At 42.5% G+C, this 20,592-nt stretch overlaps 1 protein-coding gene across 1 annotated transcript in view; it reads left to right on the forward strand.

Annotated features, from left to right (window-relative positions):
* LOC120937548 (sulfotransferase 6B1-like) overlaps positions 1–20,544 on the forward strand; it is a 60,691-nt gene extending 40,147 nt beyond the window's left edge. Inside the window, exons 3-8 of the mRNA XM_040350863.1 lie at positions 202–311; positions 2,172–2,261; positions 11,703–11,829; positions 16,118–16,212; positions 18,477–18,633; positions 20,313–20,544. Coding sequence (XP_040206797.1) covers positions 202–311; positions 2,172–2,261; positions 11,703–11,829; positions 16,118–16,212; positions 18,477–18,633; positions 20,313–20,443 — 710 coding nt within the window. The 3' untranslated portion in view covers positions 20,444–20,544. The remainder of the gene's footprint in view (positions 1–201; positions 312–2,171; positions 2,262–11,702; positions 11,830–16,117; positions 16,213–18,476; positions 18,634–20,312) is intronic.
* Positions 20,545–20,592: the final 48 nt, after the last annotated feature.

The following is a 20,592-nucleotide window of genomic DNA, read 5'->3' on the forward strand; positions in this document are numbered from 1 at the left end:
GGGGATCTCAACCCTCTTTAAAGCGATTCTAAAGTCAAAACTTTTTTTTTGCATGTTGCAGGGTTTTATTTTAGCTACCTGTATGGATATGTTAAAAATATTAACTGGTTGTGTGACTTAAATATCCTTATCAGAAGTATTGCAATGTACACAACTGTAAAAGAATACAGTATTCACATGCTCTTTTCCCATTTTCTTTAGGTACTAACTGGTTATTCCAAATACTAAATGAAATGGTGAGCGTACTTAAAAATCAAGAAACAGTGTTAGACCAACTAACACTTGAGTTTGGAACCCCAGAACTATTAGAGGTCAGTATTTGACGAATAAATAAAAACTGTGCAAATTGTAAAAACCAATTAGATAAAGTTAGAGGTAATGCAGGAACAGTTAGGAGGAGATGCACCTAAAGAGGAAGTACACAATACAAATGTTACCCTGCTTAAGGCAGCACCATGACATACCTCATCTAGATTGGGTATGGGTCCTCCATGGCTTGTTCCTATCGAACATGCACAATTTCAAGAAGCAGAAGCTATATTCCAAGGTTATTATTATTTTTATTCTTCAGGATTTATACAGCACCAGATGTGCAGGGCTTTACATTCTAAGTTTTATTCTCCCTATAATTTATTGATGCAACACCGACCCAAGCAAACTCCTCCCCCTGACATTTCACTCATAACAGAGCTTTACCATACAACTGTATAATAAAAAGAACATAAGAAGAAGTTTACCGATTGCTCATGATAGAGTGCTTTGATTTTTCATTGCTGTGGCACCATGGGACAGAAATTTCAGAGGAAAATCTACACAAAGGAGTTTGCTAAGGAGTTACATTTTTGCCTGGAACTCCTCTTTAACTCCACTTTAATTCAATGTAACTGAATTTGCAGCCACCCTGCCCCAAGAAGGAATGCAGACTCTGCTAGAGGAAGGAGCTGGATGAAGCTGGATAAAGCTCCGAGAGGCCTGTTATCCACCTTGCTTGTACTGCTTTATGGTGCTGTCAGTGCCTTCTTGAAGTTTTTTTACACTGTAGGAGCTGGAAACAGATCTGAAATTCATAAGTTGCACTTAACCCTCTTTCTCTGTATATTTGAAGGAAAAAAGTGAAAAATGCCCAGTGTTTCTCAATTCCCCAATATTAGCCATTCACTTAACCCTGGGGATAAGGCCAGCTCACTCTGCCACTTGGGGGTCCCTCACTTATCTCCGGGGGTCAGGGGGGGGCTTTAGAATGAAAGTAAAAAAAAAAAAAAAATTGACGTTGTTTCCACCACATATAACTGTGGATAGATCCTATGTCATAGTAGCTGTTGGGAAGGGTGCCAATCAATATGCCCATATTAGAACCTTGAGCCGTCTCTCTTAGAAGTCAGCCATTCGCTGCACATAGAATCACTGATTCTCTTGAGAGACTTATGCCGCATACACACGATCATTTTTCGGCATGTAAAAAACAACGTTTTTCAGCATGTAGAAAAAACAATTTTTTTTCCAACTTCATTAAAACGACGTTGCCCACACAAGGTCGTTTAAAAAAAAAATGCTCTAGCAAAGCACGGTGATGTACAACACGTACGACGGCACTATAAAGGGGAAGTTCCATTCGGATGACGTCACCCTTTAGCTGATTTCGTTTTAGTAAAATACGATTTGCGCTTTTCTGTCTGTTACAACGTGATGAATGTGCTTACTCCATTATGAGCGGTAGTTTTACCAGAACGAGCGCTCCCTTCTCATAACTTGCTTCTGAGCATGCACAGGTTTTTAACGTCGTTTTAGCCCACACACAATAATTTTTTACAGCCCGAAAAATGACATTGTTTAACCACTTAAGGACCCCTTCACGCCGATATACGTCGGCAGAATGGCACGGCTGGGCACATCCACGTACATGTACATGGCTCTTTAAGCCCAGCCGTGGAGTCGCGGGCTTGCGCGCGCGGCGTGCTCACGTGACCGTGATTGCGGGACCCAATCGTCGCTGAAATCCCGCGATCGGTCCCCGGAGCTGAAGAACGGGGAGAGCTGTTTGTAAACACAGCTTCCCCGTTCTTCACTGTGGTTGCTGGACTCTGTGCTATTTTAATGAACAAACCTTTGTATTTCTTTGCTAATGTATTTTGAGTGCAACTAAAGGACTTACTTTTTCAAAATCCTATTAGAAACGTAAAGAACAACCTTCACCAAGGGTCATGTCAACACATTTGAGGAATCACAATATACCAAGGTCGTTCTTTGAAAAGAAGGTCAAGGTAAGTGCTACCTGAGCGTCTAGCTGTATCCAGAATGTACTGATATTTAAATGACTACTAACGTTATAGGTAGAATATTTCAGCATGCAGAAAAAAATATTAAGCAGATTAGTACTGCTAATTAATTCATAAACTGAGGCAGGGAAAATTCCTTTTAATTAGAAGATAGCTGTTACTGAACTGCTTTTCTGATATTACCATCTCTATATGCAGCCTAAGTAGCTTCTACTATAAAGAAATTGCAATACAAAGAGCAGTGGTGATATATGTACAAAGTAAGCTCTGAAGAGTAGGGCCCTCCTAACCAAATTGTCTTGCACTGTATTGTAACTGTACTGTCTCATACTTTCTTTTGTAAAGTAATGTGCAAAATGTTGTCACACTATACAAATTTTGTCTAAGGGTCCTTTCACACGGGCAAGTCCCGTGATGATCCGCCCTGTGAACATCAGCTTGCTTAGCGGGGAGCGCTCCGTTGATCCCCGCTGAGCCGACGGATGACAGGGCGGTCCCTGCACACTGTGCAGGGACCGCCCTGTCAGATCGCCGCTCTCCCCTATGGGGGGATCGGATGAACACGGACCGTCTGTCCGTGTTCACCCGATCCGCTCTACAGACGGATGGAAAAATAGGATTTTCCTCAGTCTGCAGAATCGGAGGATTGCGGACACTGATGAGATCGGGTCTCAATGGATATCCATCCGCTGACAACCGCTATCTCATTGGGACCAATGTATGTCCCTTTTTCATCCGTACACGGATGGATGAAAAAGGGACATACAGTCCGCATGTCTGAAAGGGGCCTAATAACAATAGAAATTTTTTCAGTTTACAATTAATATCAAAATAATGCAAAAATATAAATTTTTGTACTCATCAAAAATATTTTTCTCTGCATTCAGTGGAGGACACAGCTCCTCCGAGCAGGGTATGGCGTGATCTTCAGGAGTTAGATGCTAGGTGCAACTAAAAAACAACAGACACACTGGGAACAACTCAAATAGCATAGCAGTGCAAACAAAATCTAAGTATTTACGCGCATGGACAGTGGAGGGCCAGATGCAGCGTCATCTAATGAACACAGAGAAAACAATTGTATTGTGATTACAAAAGTTCTTCTTTTCTCTTTCACATATTGGAGGAGGTGATTGTAGTTGTATTGCTGCACTTGCGACAGAAACAATTGAGTACTGACCGTGATACTTTTTTTATTTGCACCAACATACAATTTTTCAGGGCAAAGACCCATTTTAGATAATCAGAAACAGAGACGTCCCATGTTAGTGTCAAAGCAGGGCAGGAAAAAATAGGAAAGAAAAAAGACTAATTGCTTAGCCAGTCAAACTGTCACCTGCAAAAACTGCCTAAAACTGACATTGGTGTATCTAAGGTATGGCAGCCATGGCAAGTGCCATGAGCGCCATGGGGGGAGGGGTGGCAAAAAACCTGCCGTCTACATGAAAAGAAAAAAAACACATGTCCTCCCAGACTAATATAGCCCCCGGCGCCGCAGGCCAGCTGGATGTTGGGCTCGGCTTAGGCTGAGGGAGGCTCTGTCAGCAGGGAGGGGAGGGGCAGGGAGCTCCACTGATGCTCTGACCCTGCCCTATGTACTCTGTATGTGCTTGGACCTCGGAGCGCTGAGCTGGGCTCTCCTGGACTTCTGAAAGCCCTGCCCTGGACCACAAATATTCCCATTGCTACCACCGAAAGCCCCGCCCCTACAACAAAAGCCCCGCCCCTACCGCCGTTAGCTTTGCCCCTACCGTGGAAAGCTCTGCTCCCAAACCTCTAAGAGCGGGAGGTGAGCCCGGCTGGCCAGGTAGGTCTTTCTGCCTTCAGACTCACTGTTAAGCTAAAACCCTCCCTGACAATGTTGTTTACCCCCCCTGTATAGCTGTGCATTGCTGAAAGTTTAAATTTTAAAACTGGCTACTTGATCATCTCCTCTAGTATGTTGCATTCGCAGTCTGGTCATCTCCTGTAGTATGTCCCATTCGCAGTCTCTGGTCATCACCTGTGGTATGTCACATTTGCAGTCTCTGGTCATCTCCTGTAGTATGTCGCATTTGCAGTCTTGTCATCTCCTGTAGACGCATTTGCAGTCTCTGGTTATTTCCTGTAGTCGCATCTACAGTCTATTTAAAAGTATTACCTGCTGTTGCACAAATTACTTTATTACACTTTTATTTCTGATATCTATGGCTATACATATTTATTTAGTCCATATTGAGCACTATATTTGATTGGCTGCTTCCGCTTGGCACACACGCACAATCAAATAGTGCTCAATATGGATTAAATAAATAGATATCATAAAGTGTAATAAAGTGATTTGTGCAACAAGCTCCTTAAGTCCACATTCAGTGAAGGTTCATGTAGTGCAAACTTTGCAGTACATGAACTTTCACTGAATGTAGACTGTTTAATGAGCAGAGGTGAACTGACCCATCGGGCCAGTTTATGTAGTGCCAATCCATAAGTTGTTAATTGAAAGATTAAAGAACTTGACTTGTAGTTTTGTTAGCTGTTTTTTTTTTTTTTTTTGTTTTGACAGGGGCGCAGTTTCAGTGCTTGCCATAGGTGCCATTTTCACTAGATATGCCTCTGCATACACCTTTTAAGGCCAGGTGAATGTATGAACTCAAAACCAAGTGGCTGCTCTCCAAACCACCCAGATCCCTTATCTGAAAGCCCAGGCGCTCGTATTGTATGTCATGGAGCTGGGTCTGTGTGCAAGGTCCCGCCTGTGATAGTCTTCTAGTGTTCCACCTATCACACAAGCCGAACTAGGGGGGCGGGACCTTGCACACAGACCCAGCTCCGTGACATATGATATGAGCGCCAGAGGACAGAGGGAGGGGAGCGCCGCTTTTTATCGTTTACCAGGCATGTGCTTTGTTTGTTCCAACATCTGCTGCCACAGGTAACACTAGACTATTTTCTGATGTGTTTTTAGCAAGTCTGGAAACGCAGTGGTAGTGGTTTCAGTCAAGGGAAAGGGGTGCTGTGTAATGTAAAGGGGTCCAATGATGCAGGGTGCTGTGTAATGTAAAGAGGTCCAGAGCTGTGGGGTGCTGTGTAATGTAAAAGGGTCCAGAGCTGTGGGGTGCTGTGTAATGTAAAGGGGTCCAGAGGTGCAGTTGTGGAGAGGGGGTACACAGTAGTGACAAAGAGATATGAAAGATGCAGGGGGCACAGTGGGGTGTTTTTACATTTTAACATGGGGGGGCGCTTTTAACCCCCGCTAGAGGTCGACGAAAGGGTAAAATGCGACTGTGTATCGCCGCTGCCGGTTCTCTGTGATTGATGACGTACGCTTGGGCAATGGTTTATATTGGATCCAGAATAAGATAGTAGCAGTTGACACTGCAAGACACTTATATGGGCCCTATTAACACAAAACACGGATTCTGTCCTACAAATCCTGGATGTGGCAGTGAAATATACCCTAATCATCCTGATTACTGTGTTTCCTTAGAGTAGACTGGCTTAGAAAGCCACAATGTCTTAATTAAAATCGAAAGTGGATACTACTTTTGGTATGAGAGAGAGTCTTGGACAGAGGTTGACCTTATCTTCATGAAGGCCAAAAAAATGTGCAGGACAACACCACAGGGAATTTATGTGCTGAAGCCAGGGTTGGACTGGGACAAAAATTTGGCCCTGGACTTTATCCAGACTGGTCCACTATGATATGTCTCTCCTATGGCGGCCGGACAACTCCCGCAATTAATTTTTAATTATGGAAGATTGAAAGATTAGGTTCAAGTGAATCTCCTAGTTATTGATAAAATGCCTTGGAAGGACTGTTTGTTGAGATATGGAGACACTGTTGACATCAAATATCCCAGAACATTGGAGAAATTGTCTAGTAAATAGACCTGGTAGGGGGGAAATCCCAGGTACACTGAAATGGTTTCAGTCAAATTAAACAGTTTTTCTTGTCCTATGAACATGACAAAAGTAAAACAAAAACCCTTGTCTATGTTTATGAGACTTCAGAACTCACAAATATGGTATTGTCCAGGTGAAGGAGAGTGACCAATCTTGTATATTCCAGTCAATGATAGCTCCTTTATTGTTCACTGAAATGAAGGACAGCTAAAAAATCAACATGTAAGACATTCTTTTGGAAGGAGCCTGAAACCAAGAAAAAAAAATAAAACATAGAAGGGAATTATATATTTCAGGATTGTATGAAATAAACTTGATATTTCTGGGACATTGTAGAAACAGACTGACATTTTTTGATTTTTAAGAACTCTTGTCAATTCATATACAGTGGAACCTCGGATTACGAGCAAAATCCGTTCCAGGAGAATGCTCGTAATCCAAAGTACTCGCATATCAAAGCGAGTTTCCCCATTGAAGTCAATGGAAACCAAAATAATTTGTTGCGCACTGACTTCAATGACATGCAATACCGCATGTGGCCAGAGGTGGGGGGTGCCGGAGAGTCACGAAAACAGCCCAAGGACAGCTCGGCTGACCTCGGCAAACCTCAGAAAGGCTTAGTATTTCCGTGTCTTTCCGAGCATTTCTGAATGACGCCGATCGGCTGGGATCGGTGCCGATGGGCTCCGGCGCCCCCACCTCAGGCCAAACATGGTAATGCACAACGCTTTGGCCTGAATTCTGCTCATTTTGCGAAACAACACTCGAAAACCGGATTTTTAAAAATACAGTGCTCGTATTGCGAAACGCTCGTAAACCACGTTACTCGCAATCCCAGGTTCCACTGTACAGTGTGTGTGTATATATATATGTATGTATGTGTGTATATATATATATATATATATATATATATATATATATATATACAGTACATACACTGTATATATAAAATCAGGATGAAATAGATTATATAAAAAGGAAGCAATAATCTTATCGTTGTTTGTTTGTTTTATACATTATCAATATTGTTCGAAGTATGTGTGTTATAATGTATCCATATTCAAATAGTAGTTTAACAAATACAATACAAATTATTTTATTTATTTTATGTGTATCATCAATATATCATCAATATTATAATAATGGACTGAAATGTATGAAACTCCACCTCTTTATAGTAAAAAATGTTCCATGTTGCTACACCCAAAGAGTTAAAGCTTATGTTTTTAGGTAAAATCACATATTTGAATCTGTTATAGTAAAAGATAAATTTATCCTATAACAGATTAGTTACTAGAAAATGTATTTCCCCTGAAGACCTGAAGATAGACATGTCTAGTCTCGGAGTGCCACCTGGTGGCCAAGTGAGCTAATGTTTGTATAAACACAAAATTTATTATTAAATGAATCCACAAATAAGGAAGAATGTTACACTTTCTGGGCCAGGTGGCTGGAGGCTTTTATGAGTTGTATTGTCTGCAACTGAATAAAATGGCAAGTCAGTCTGACTGCTGAGCTCTAATGAAGAAGGTTGTCCTTCGAAATGCTTCAGACGGCAGTGGTCCTCCTCATTCCCTCTGTGACCATCTGGAGTGGGTCTGTCTGTATTCAACACTTACCACAAGTCGGCCTTGCTAAGAAGCATTTCTAGCTTGAACTTCCACAGCTGGTAATTGACATTGTTCAGCTTTGTGATTGCAAACCTCACATTTGAACTGTTTGCCATCTTTCAGCAGCTTGTATAGAGTACTCACTGACTTCTCATATTCTCTCCAGTGCCTGGGCACATAACCTGTTAATTGAGTATTAATATGATGTGCTGGAAGCTTCTTAAATACAGGAAAACAACATTACTTGCATGAAGGATAGTAGCGCATATCTTCCAGTATGGGGAAGGAACCATAAGTTGGTCTAGTCTAAAGCAGGTAACTGTTTCTCTATCTTCAACTAAAGAGTAGATTGAAGCAGCACACGTGTGTCAAGAAGCGATATGGATTCGTCAACTTTTTGTGGACATTGGTGTAGACATGTCAAATCCAATTCTCATTTTTGAAGACAACCAGGAATGTATAAAGCTTATGCAATCAGAAAGGGTCAATCCTAGGACCAAAAACATCAACGTCAAGTATCACCTACTGAGGGATAATCAAGAGCAAGGTGTTATTGACATTTAATACTGCCCATCAGAGGAGATAACTGCTGATGCACTCACCAAAAGTTTGTCGAAGAAACGTCATAGTTATATCCAGAAGAAGCTAAATATAATTTGACAAAGCACATACTGTTGATAAGGGGTGTTGGAAGAACAACAGCAAGTTGCTTATGTATTATGACTGTATATATGCATTATACCTGTCTATGCAGCAGGTGGCACTGTACTATTAGAGTGTAATGTGCATGTAACTCTATTGTATGATGTAATGAGAGGAAGTGCTTTTCTTCAGTGTTCAGTTGTGTTCCTGTTTCCATACTGTTAAAGTGGAACTTCCGCTTATCTGCTTTCTCCCCCCCCCCCCTGTGCCATATTTGGCACCTTTTAGGGGATGGGGGGAACGGGTACCTGTTTTTGACTGTTTGACTGTTTTTTCACAGCACAGTCTCCCAGAAGTCTTCCCCACTTCTGGGAGACTGTGCCGTGGCGCCATCCCTCTGAAGTTCGCCCCCCTCTGCTTTCTCTGCCGCCAGGCCAGTCAGAAAGCACAGCATGCTTGACGCATGTGCAGCAGGGAACCAGCTGTGAAGCCGAAAGGGTTCCCATGGTGGAGATGGCCGCGACAGCACCCGACAGCTGATCTGAAAATTGACTGCGGTGCCAACAACGCGGGCTCCCTGGGCAGGTAAGTACCATTTAATAAAAGTCAGCAGCTACAGTATTTGTAGCTGCTGACTTTTAATTATTTTTCCCCAGGCAGAACTCCTCTTTATGATATGCTCTGCTATCTACCATGCAAGTAAAGTTATTTTCCTGTATTCAATAAGCTTCCAGCGCATCATATTAATACTTAACCAACAGTCTGCACACACATAAGGAATTAAGCTGTCAGGGTTTGTGCTGCAGAACTACCCCTTCCTCAGCCTCCTTCTGGCTGAAATACAATGTAGTAGTCAGGGCAGAAGCCTTAAAAAAAATGCCACCAGAGCTCCTCCTACTGCCTCAGAGGGTTGCACCCATGACTGCCTTTCTCCTCCTTGGGTATGGCAGGCATACTTAGCCCCTGCACAGATCACAGGAGAACATAGCACTCACTTCCTGTGCACAGAGCAACCCTAGTATCTCCCTCGGCTTAGCCAGTACTAATAAAGGGCCAACATGAAACACAAATGACTTCCCCATTAGTACTAACAATAATAACATTTGTAGGAAGAACTCTGTACTCACCACTCACCACCAATTCCAGAAATCACCAGACCCCAGGAAGGATGGAGCAGTAAAAAAATGGGGGATGAGATGGGAGGGGAGAGGTGGGGGCTGACCAATGGAATACTACCAGGAGCCACAGCTTTCCGCCCTTGTGACTAGAGATAAGTTTGACCCAAATTCTAGCAATTTCCAGTTTGGGAAAATAGCAAACATATGTACTCACTTGCCTCTGTAGCAACCTATCATGCAATTTTTTGTCTTCGAACTGTGGTCAGGTGATATAGATGGGCTAATAATGTTTTTTTTCAATGTGTCAGCCTATTCTCTAAAAAAAAATCAGGGGTACCCAGGAGCCTTTTGTCAGTATTGGTGGAGACTTGGGGTAGATAGAGATAACGAACAGAGCATTTTTAGTTTTAGTTAGTCACTGCTATACATTTCTATACAGAGCTATACAGTGCTATATACAGAGCTCTGTTGTGTTGCATTACAGTGAATTTCAGTGTGGTGGGCTACATAGTGTGTAATGTACCCCCTTCCACCTGTATTTACTGTGCTGTATTGTCCTACATTACTGTGAATTGAATTGTGGTGAATTAGGTATACACTATATTTCCAAAAGTATTGTGACGCCTGCCTTTACACACACACATGAACTTTAATGGCATTGCAGTCTTAGTCCGTAGTGTTCATGTTCAAAGTTGGCCCACCCTTTGCAGCTTTAACAGATCCAACTCTTCTGGAAAGACTGTCCACAAGGTTTAAGCCAGTGCTGTGCATGTGCGTGTAAAGGCAGGTGTCCCAATACTTTTGGTAATTTATAGCTAGATTCAGGTACGGCGGCGCATCTTTCAGGCGGCGTAGCGTACGTATTTACGCTACGCCGCCGTAAGTCAGAGAGGCAAGTGCTGTATTCACAAAGCACTTGCCTCCTAAGTTACGGCGGCGTAGCGTAAATGGGGCCGGCGTAAGCGTGCCTAATTCAAATGAGGATGAGGGGGGCGTGTTTTATGTAAATGGGTGGTGACCCGACGTGATTGACGTTTTTTACGAACGGCACATGCGCCGTCCATGTACATATCCCAGTGTGCATTGCTCCAAAGTACGCCCCAAGAACGTATTGGTTTCGACGTGAACGTAAATGACGTCCAGCTCCATTCACGGACGACTTACGCAAACGACGTAAAATGTTAAAATTTCAACGCAAGAACGATGGCCATACTTAACATTGACTAGGCCAGCTATTTGTTCCACTAACTTTATGCCGGAAAAAGCCATACGTAAACGACGTAAAAAAAATGCGGCGTACGTTTCTGAATCGGCATATCTAGTCATTTGCATATTCTATGCCGAACTCAACGGAAGCGCCACCTAGCGGCCAGCGTAAATATTGCATTGTATCTTAGCCTAATTTAAGCGTATCTGGTTTCCAGAATACGCCTAAATTTAGGACGGTGTAGATTCAGAGTTACGACGGCGTATCTACTGATACGCCGGCGTAAAGCTTTCTGAATCCAGCTAACAGTGTATATAACCCTTTGAGGGGAGATTTACTAATACTAGCACACACAGAATCAGGTGCAGCTGTGCATAGTACTCGATCAGCATTTAGGTTTTATTCCTTCTCAAGCCAGGCCCTGTGCCTATATAGACACACACAGTAGGGCTTGGCCCCACACTTACTTCCTCCTCAAAGGCTTTGACTGACAGGGGCAAGAGCCAATGGCTCCCACTGTTGCATAGTCTCCTGTGAGAAGAGAGAGAGGAGAGAAGAGGTTCTGCAGACAAGCACATCGCTGGATCCCGTTTGGGCTCAGGTAAGTGTTTAAGATCAAGATCAGGCTATGGAAAGTTATTAAGATTGAGATCTGGCTCAAGTAAGTGTGAAAGGTTTTTTACCCTAATACAGAAAAAGGCTCCTACTAGCTTAGTGAACGTGAGGACAATTCACCAAGCAAAGAATATGCAATCACAGGCAAGGAAAATATAAAAGCACTATTTTTGCTTCTACATGATTGGATGATGGAAGTCATACTTACCTTTCGTAAACCAACCTCAATAAATTAATGTTTGTTCCCTGCGTGGGCTGTGAAAGCTAAAGGTAAATATTCATTATTAGTAGAGAGGAAGGACTGTGTAAAGTGAAAAAAAAACAAACATTTAAATGTTTTTTATCTCTACAGATATTGTTGGTCCTTCGCAACCCAAAAGATGCAGCCACCTCTTATTACAGATTTCATAAAAGCTTGCCTGCGCTTCCCACTTATGAATCTTGGGACTTGTTTTTCAAGGATTTTATAAATGGCAATGGTAATGTATTTCCTAGCATATTATGGTTCGTAAAAATAATGACAAATTCCTTTTCTTTTTCTTTTCATAAAAGGAAACATTGAAATCAAAACTGATTATCATAAATGTATAACAAGTAGCAGGGGGCTACTGATCATGCTTAGAGGAGCTGGTGACTCTGAGCTGTGTAGACAATGAAACTTAGGTCATATATTAAAATTGAAAACCAGAAGCACTGTCAAACATACGCAGGGCCGCCATCAGGGGGGTACAGGCAGTAAACCTGTGAGGCCGCGTACACATGACCGGTCCAAACCGATGAAAACGGACTGAAGTTCAGTTTCATTGGTCCAAACCGACCGTGTGTACGCCCCATCGGTCTGTTGTCCTTCGGTCAAAAAAAAGAGAACTTGCTTTAAAATCTAACCGATGGACGGCTGACCGATAGGTCAAAACCGATGGTTAGTACACAAAAGCATCGGTTCAAAACCCGCGCATGTTCAGAATCAAGTCGATGCATGCTTGGAAGCATTGAACTTCATTTTTCTCAGCACGTCGTTGTGTTTTACGTCACCGCGTTGGACTTGATCGTTTTTTTAACTGATGGTGTGTAGGCACATCAGATCATCAGTCTGCTTCAGCGGTGAACCGATGAAAATGGTCTGTCGGACCATTCTCATCGGATGGATCGACCGTGTGTACGCGGCCTAAGGGGCTCAGATGGCAACCACCTATTTTTTTGTAACATTTATTTTTATTTATTTTTTTGTTTTTGTTCATCAGCACCCAACCCCCTGCCCCCCCTCCCGACCTGTAAGGGGCCCGGATGGCAACCCCCCTATTTATTTTTATTTATTTTTTGTACATCAGCACCCAAAGCCCCCCCGACCTCAATTTGCGCCATCACCCCCGCTTCGGCCCCCCCCCCGGTTCTCAATTTGCAGCGGCAACCCCCCCCCCCCCCCAGTTCTCTGCTCCACCAGGGGGCCCATGCCTGAAGCTGTGTAAGGGGCCCCAAAATTCCTGATGGCGGCCCTGAACATACGTATGCCACCCCCACAGGTTCTGTTTGAGTTGAGGACTGAGAATCCTAATCTACCAAAGAACAACCTCAGCCCCACTGACACACCAGGTTAAGTAAATGGACACTGTACTGCTATTGGAAGCACACATATAAACACACATAGAACTAAGGTTCAGTGTCAAAAAGCATCAAACTGGTTAGTGGTAATTAGCCCAACATAATTTCACGGGTTGAAGTAAACAGCAGCATGTGCACATAAAGGAGTAAATAAAGTATCCGATTAATCATAGTTCACTAGACAATATACAGCATCTCACAAAAGTGAGTACACCCCTTACATTTTTGTAAATATTTTATTATATATTTTCATGGGACAACACTGAAGAAATGACACTTTGTTACAATGTAAAGTAGTGAGTATACAGCTTGTATAACAGAGTACATTTGCTGTCCCCTCAAAATAGCTCAACACACAGCCATTAATTTCTAAACCACTGGCAACAAAAGTAAGTACACCCCTAAGTGAAAATGTCCAAATTGGGTCCAAAGTGTCAATATTTTGCGTGGCCACCATTATTTTCCAGCACTGCCTTAACCCTCTTGGGCAAGGAGTTAACCAGAGCTTCACAGGTTGCCACTGGAGTTTTCTTCTACACCTCCATGATGACATCCCTGAGCTGGTGGATGTTAGAGACCTTGTGCTCCTCCACCTTCCATTTGAGGATGTCCCACAGATGCTCAATGGGGTTTAGGTCTGGAGACATGCTTGGCCAGTCCATCACCTTTACCCTCAGCTTTCTTAGCAAGGCAGTGGTTGTCTTGGAGGTGTGTTTGGGGTCCTTATCATGTTGTAATACTGTATTGTCTTGGCCTCCATGCTGCAGCTCAGTTTCAGGGTCTTCTTATAGCCTAGGCCAGTGATGGCGAACCTTGGCACCCCAGATGTTTTGGAACTACATTTCCCAGGATGCTCATTCACTCTGCTGTGTAGTTGAGCATCATGGGAAATGTAGTTCCAAAACATCTGGGGTGCTAAGGTTCGCCATCACTGGCCTAGGCCATCTTTATCTAGAGCAACAATTCTTTTTTTCAGATCCTCAGAGAGTTCTTTGCCATGAGGTGCCATGTTGAACTTCCAGTGACCAGTATGAGAGAGTGAGAGCGATAACACCAAATTTAACACCCCTGCCCCCCATACACACCTGAGACCTTGTAACACTAACGAGTCACATGTCGCCGGGGAGGGCAAATGGCTAATTGGGCCCAATTTGGAAATTTTCACTTAGGGGTGTACTCACTTTTGTTGCCAGCGGTTTAGACATTAATGGCTGTGTGTTGAGTTATTTTGAGGGGACAGCAAATTCCCACTGTTATACAAGCTGTACACTCACTACTTTACATTGTAGCAAAGTGTAATTTCTTCAGTGTTGTCACATGAAAAGGTATAATAAAATATTTACAAAAATGTGAGGGGTGTACTCACTTTTGTGAGATACTGTATTTACTAGGCTATAACAGCATACAACTCTGAAAACAGTAGGCTTTATCCACTTTAGGATGCACTCTATAAGAATGACAGCAATGAAATGTAATATATATTGAATGCCTCATCTCTCCAAAGAAAATAAAGACACTAGCAGCTCTACAGCTCTGCATAAGTTCAAATCACACATATGAGTCCTAAATCCTTCATAATCAAGGCCAGTTAAATAATAATAATATTGGTAATCCGGGTCTGTTAAATAAATCCTATCACCACACCTCATGGGGCTCCACACCCCGTGGATATTCAACTCACCAGAGCTCAGATAAAATTGCACCTTCAATATCCTACCGAAGTAAAAAAAATAGGAGCAGATCCACAGCCGGACTACGCTTTAACCACTTAAGACCCGGACCTTTAGGCAGCTAAAGGACCCAGACAGTTTTTGCGATTCGGCACTGCGTCGATTTAACTGACAATTGCGCGGTCGTGCGACGTGGCTCCCAAACAAAATTGGCGTCCTTTTCTTCCCACAAATAGAGCTTTCTTTTGGTGGTATTTGATCACCTCTGCGGTTTTTATTTTTTGCGCTATAAACAAAAATAGAGCGACAATTTTGAAAAAAAATATATATATATAAAATAAATGTCCTCAGTTTAGGCCGATACATATTCTTCTACCTATTTTTGGTAAAAAAAAATCGCAATAACCGTTTATCGGTTGGTTTTCGCAAAATTTATAGCGTTTACAAAATAGGGAATAGTTTTATTGCATTTTTATTATTTATTTATTTTTTTACTACTAATGGCGGCGATCATCGTTTTTTTTCGTGACTGCGACATTATGGCGGACACTTCGGACAATTTTGACACATTTTTGGGACCATTGACCCAATTAGCGATTGGGTGCGCTGTTCCTGCGGGGGCGGTCACGTAGAAGAGGACCGGGCTGGGATCTTAAAGGGGACGTACATGTACGCCCTTGTGCCCAGCTGCGCCATTTTGTCGACGTATATCGTCATGCGGCAGTCCTCAAGCGGTTAAAGGCTTATTTTATTTTTTTATTTTTTAAATAACAACATGTCATACTTATCTGCTCTGTGCAGGGGTTTTGCACAGAGCAGCCCCAATACTCCTCTTATCAGGTCCCCCATCGGCGCTCCTGGCTCCTCACTCCTGCCGAGTGCACCCAGAGCAAGCAGCTTGCTCTGGGAGCACCCAAGCAGGCTTGCTCCTGAGCCACTGACCTGTGTGTCCATTCACACACAGAGTTATGGCTTGGCCCCCCCTCTCTCTTCATTGGCTCACTGGCTGTAACTGACAGCAGCGGGAGGTAGTGGCGTCAACCAATGAGGAGGGCGAGTCCCCAGAGATCCGAGGCTCTTGTGCTCATAGCTGGATCAAGATGGGGCTGAGGTAAGTATTGGGGGCTGGGGGGAGCTGCTTCACCCAGAAGGTTTTAATCTCAATGCATAGAATGCATTACGGTAAAAACTTCTGCCTTTAGAACCACTAAATAATAATTCCCAGAATGTAAGGTGAATGTAAATAAGTCTGTTATTTTCAACTTCCTTTAACAGACCAAGCTGTCTAGACAATGTAGCAGCCAGAAGGTTGAGACAAACCATTTACCACTGACATTGCTGCTTAAAATGGTCAGCTTTTATTCATTTATTGATACTGTTATTGGTTCATAACCCTATTTTCGTTATTTATATGCTTTACATTTCTGTATTTTTTCCAACAGAAATAATTTAATATAATACAGTCAGTTTATACCCACATTTTTTTTCTGTGTTTTAGTGTGTTTTGGATCATATTTTGAATTTCTAGCTGAGTGGAACAAACACATTGATGAAGACAATGTAATGGTAGTTAAATTTGAAGAGATGAAAACAGTAAGTTTAGTTTTTACAGTTACTCTGATGCTGGCCATGATGAACAATGTGATTTTCTGTAAAGCTACATGCAGCTTTAACATATCCCCCAAACCACTTACAGGTGGCATGATGAGTTTTTTTAAAATGTAATTCTTTTCACGATTTTTGGAGAATATATATATATATATATATATGTGTGTGTGTGTGTGTGTGTGTGTGTGTATATATATATATATATACTGTGACCAGAGCAGTGCAGTGTTACTATATTGACACTGTACTATGGGGGAATCATCATGTTTTTTTTCTACACTATGATTGCTTATAACAGTAATGATCACTGTTATAAGCAATAATTTTATGAATGGAATCTATTCATTCAAAGGCATTTATTGTGTACTATTGTGCTAGCTGTGAATGTGATTGGTCACAGCTCTCTCATGGTACAGATGCACGGTGAATGGTACCTGTCTCTACCATGTGATCACTGTGACCAATCACAGAGAGCATCACAATAGTACACAATGATGAATGAAAGCCATTCTTTGTGTACAACTGTCATGTGATCATTTTGATTGGACACAGCAATCACATGGTACCAGGGCCGACCTGGTGCAATGATTTGTCATCTGCTGTGTCTAGTGGACACAGTGGGTGACAGATCATGCTGCAGCATGGAGCTAGAGAGCTTGGAAGGCGCGTGACTGGGAGGACATCATATGACATCCACTTGGAACTACAGTTCCTGCTCTGACATCATTTGCTGATAGGCCGGGTGGGAAGCAGTTAAAGAATTTGTGTATCTTCATTGTAGTCCTCAAAGCGTGAAAACGACCTCCCCCAGCTTTGTGTTAAATTTTATTTAAATTTTGTTGTAGTAAATGTCCCAAATGGAACTGCCTTGCTTCCTGGGCCTTTTTGACCGTTTATTCGGACTGAAAGGTAGTTTGACATGTTTTTCCCTTATTTTCTTTGTGTTTGGGAGTGTGATATGTTTAATATATGCCACAATATTCCATATATAGGTGAAATATTTGCCATTATTATCACTTCCGGGTTAATAAAACCGGAAGTGAAGTCACATTCTGTCCGGCCTCTTAGCCTTCTCAATTTGGGGGTCATCATCTTTCTTATAAGTAGCGATGCAGTGGTGGGGGTCCACATCCCAGATGATGACATTTCTAGTCGAAACATGTCGGAGGGACCCATCCACAACATTGTTTTTGGTACCATAACATCTGATAAGCCTATGATGAGTGTTTAACATGTGAGTTTTATCCTAGTTGGCTTTTGAGAATGTTTTATTAAACTGTCCGTAAATTAAACCCAGGCAGATTCCTAGCTATTCACCATAAGCTCTGTGAGGGTGGGGATACTCTATTTTAGTAAAAAAGAAGACAGAAGACATTTCTAGATAGAAATAGGGGATTTCTAAGACATCTTCACACAAGCGGAATTTCAGTCAGAAAATAGTTGGAGGGTTTTTCTGACAGAATTCCGCTCAAGCTTGGTTTGCATATACACGGTCACACAAAAGTTCTCTGAACTTTCGAGCGTTAAGAACGCGGTGACGTACAACACTACGATGAGGCGAGAAAAAGAAGTTCAATGCTTCCGAGCATGCGTCGAATTGTTTACAAAAAATGTGTGTCTTTTTCCCCATCGGAATTCAATAAAGACGAACGGATTTTCTGATAGGAATTTTTTCTGTCTGAAAAATTGAGAACCTGCTCTCGAACTTTTACTGGTGGAAATTCCGACAGCAAAAGTCTGATGGAGCATACACCCGGTCGGAATTTCCGATTAAAAGCTCACATCAGACTTTTGCTGGCGGAAATTGCGCTCATGTGTATAGGGAATAAAGCTACATTTACACAGGTGAATTAGGCTGGTGAGAATTTTAGTGGCAGGAATGTTCTGATTGATGCTGCAGCTCCAAACGGCTAGGTGCGGTTTACTATAATGACAGGTCGTTGGTGAACTCAGGTATTCGCGGCTGTCCATACAACCAGCAATTACCCTCGGTGATCGCTGCTGGATGCACACATAGTATGTCCAGCAGTAATCACCACAGATAATCACTGGCTGTACAGAGAGCCGTGAATAGCTAGGGCCCCTGGCGACTTGTCAATATAGTGAATGGGGCCAGTGGCTGCACTTAGCAGCTCAGAGTCGCATATGGAATCGCCCATGTAGATGAAGCCTTACTTTATAAACAAAAATTGTCACTACTCTACCTATAGTTTAAAATCAACCAATCATTTGTTTCTTTTCACTTTAAGGATGGTCTAACTCAACTGAAAGAAATCTCAGAATTCCTTGGATTTGCTCTGACAGAAGAGCAGCTTTGCGAGGTTGAAAGACGAACTTCGTTTGCATCGATGAAAGAAAAATCTGAGAACACACACGGGAAACTTAATGAAGCTTTCTTCAGAAAAGGTAACAACACTTCTAAAATTTGTGAGAGAATATAATATTAGAATTCATTAGGTCCTAAAACTTGCACATATTTAAAGCTGAATTCCAGGCAGATATAAAATTATTGCGCCACTTCAGCCACGGAAAGGTTTTACCCCCTTAATGACCAGAGCATTTTTTGCAATCCGGCACTGCTTTAACCGGCAATTGCGATGCTGTACTCAAAATTTGACGTCCTTTTTTTCCCACAAATAGAGCTTTCTTTTAGTGGTATTTGATCACCTCTGCCTCTCCATTTACCGTTTCAGGTCCAATTTCAGCACAATTTTTGACTGAATTAGGACCTGAAACAGACCAAAAGACGCACAGGACTCCTGTGCAATTCGCACCAGAGCCGCCGTGTAGATGTGTAAACCGGCTCCATAGAAAGCCGGTCACAATCTCCTGCTATGCGAATCGGATGCAGTGAAATCCGTGTCCAATTTGCATAAGTGTGAACCCAGCTTTATTGCTATTGTTACCTCTAAGATAATTGAAGCCTCAACTCACCTATTTGCCTGCTACAATTAATCTGACGTGCTAGATTAAATTACTCTGAGAAGGTTAACCATGGTGGCTGCTACTAAGAAGACTTGTGCTGCTCACCTACCCCTTCTACCCTCTCTGCTATTCACATTTGTTTTAATACACACCAGTCAGATGTAAGGCTTTGCTTAATCAGGGCACAGTGAATAGCTGGTTGTTAAGGAGCCGGCTGGGAAGCTGGCCGCCGTGTCCTTAACAGATGAGTCATCAGCTGTCAGCGGACTTCCCCACTAACAGCTGAATGGGAAAAAAAACATTGCCGGCAATACAAAAATTTGAAAAATAACAGTGTGGTGGTCCCCCAATCCATACCAGGCCTTTGGGTCCGGTATGGATTTTAGGGGAACCCCACACCAAAAATAAAAAAAGGTGTGGGGTCCTCCCCCAAAATCCATACCAGGCCCCTTGGTCTGATATGGATTTTGAGGAGAACCCCTATGCAAAAAAAAGTGGCGTGTGGTCCCCCCAAAATCCATACCAGACCCTTATTCTAACATGCAGCCTGGAGGCCAGGAAAGGGGGGCAAGCGAGTGCCCCCCTTTCTGAACCATACCAGTCCACCTGCCCTCAACATGGGGGGGGGGCTGCTTTGGGGACAAGGGCCTCTTCCCCACAACCCTGGACAGTGGTTGTAAAGGTCTACAAATAGGGGGATTATCAGAATCTGGTCCCGCCCCCCCATACATGAATGAGTATGGGGTAGATTGTCGCTCTATTTTTGTTTATAGAGCAAAAAATAAAAACCGCAGATGTGATTAAATACCACCAAAAGAAAGCTCTATTTGTGGGGAAAAAAGGACGTCAATTTTGTTTGGGAGCCACGTCGCAAGACCGTGCAATTGTCTGTTAAAGCGACGCAGTGCCGAATCGCAAAACCTGGCCTGGGCATTTAGCTGCCTAAAGGTCCGGGGCTTAAGTGGTTAAAAAAAACGTCATTTTTTTAGAACCCAAAAAACGGTCGTGTGTACGCGGCATAATATCTATCAGTACTGTCACTGCAAACGACCTATACTGTATAGACACACACATGTTTCTTTAATAATTCATACATTTCTTCATTCTGTGCTGGGCTAGTTCTATTATGAAATCTAGAAATCATTTTTGTTTTTGAACAGGACAAGTTGGAGACTGGAAAAGCCTCTTCACTGAAGAACAGAGCAAGGAGGTGGATGCAAAGTTCCAACAATATCTGGCTGGAACAAAGCTGGGAGATATGATGAACTATTCTAAATACTGCACGTTTTAGACATTTCAATTAAGCTACCAAAATGCAAATAATACACCACTTTTTCTAGCATTACCCCAAATAATAATTAACATAATGCCAATATATTATACTACTAAAAACTACATATTATAGAATATAGAATACTGACATGGAAATATGTCATGTTG

This window comes from Rana temporaria, chromosome 4 (assembly GCF_905171775.1).
Source record: "Rana temporaria chromosome 4, aRanTem1.1, whole genome shotgun sequence".
Classification (NCBI taxonomy): domain Eukaryota; kingdom Metazoa; phylum Chordata; class Amphibia; order Anura; family Ranidae; genus Rana; species Rana temporaria.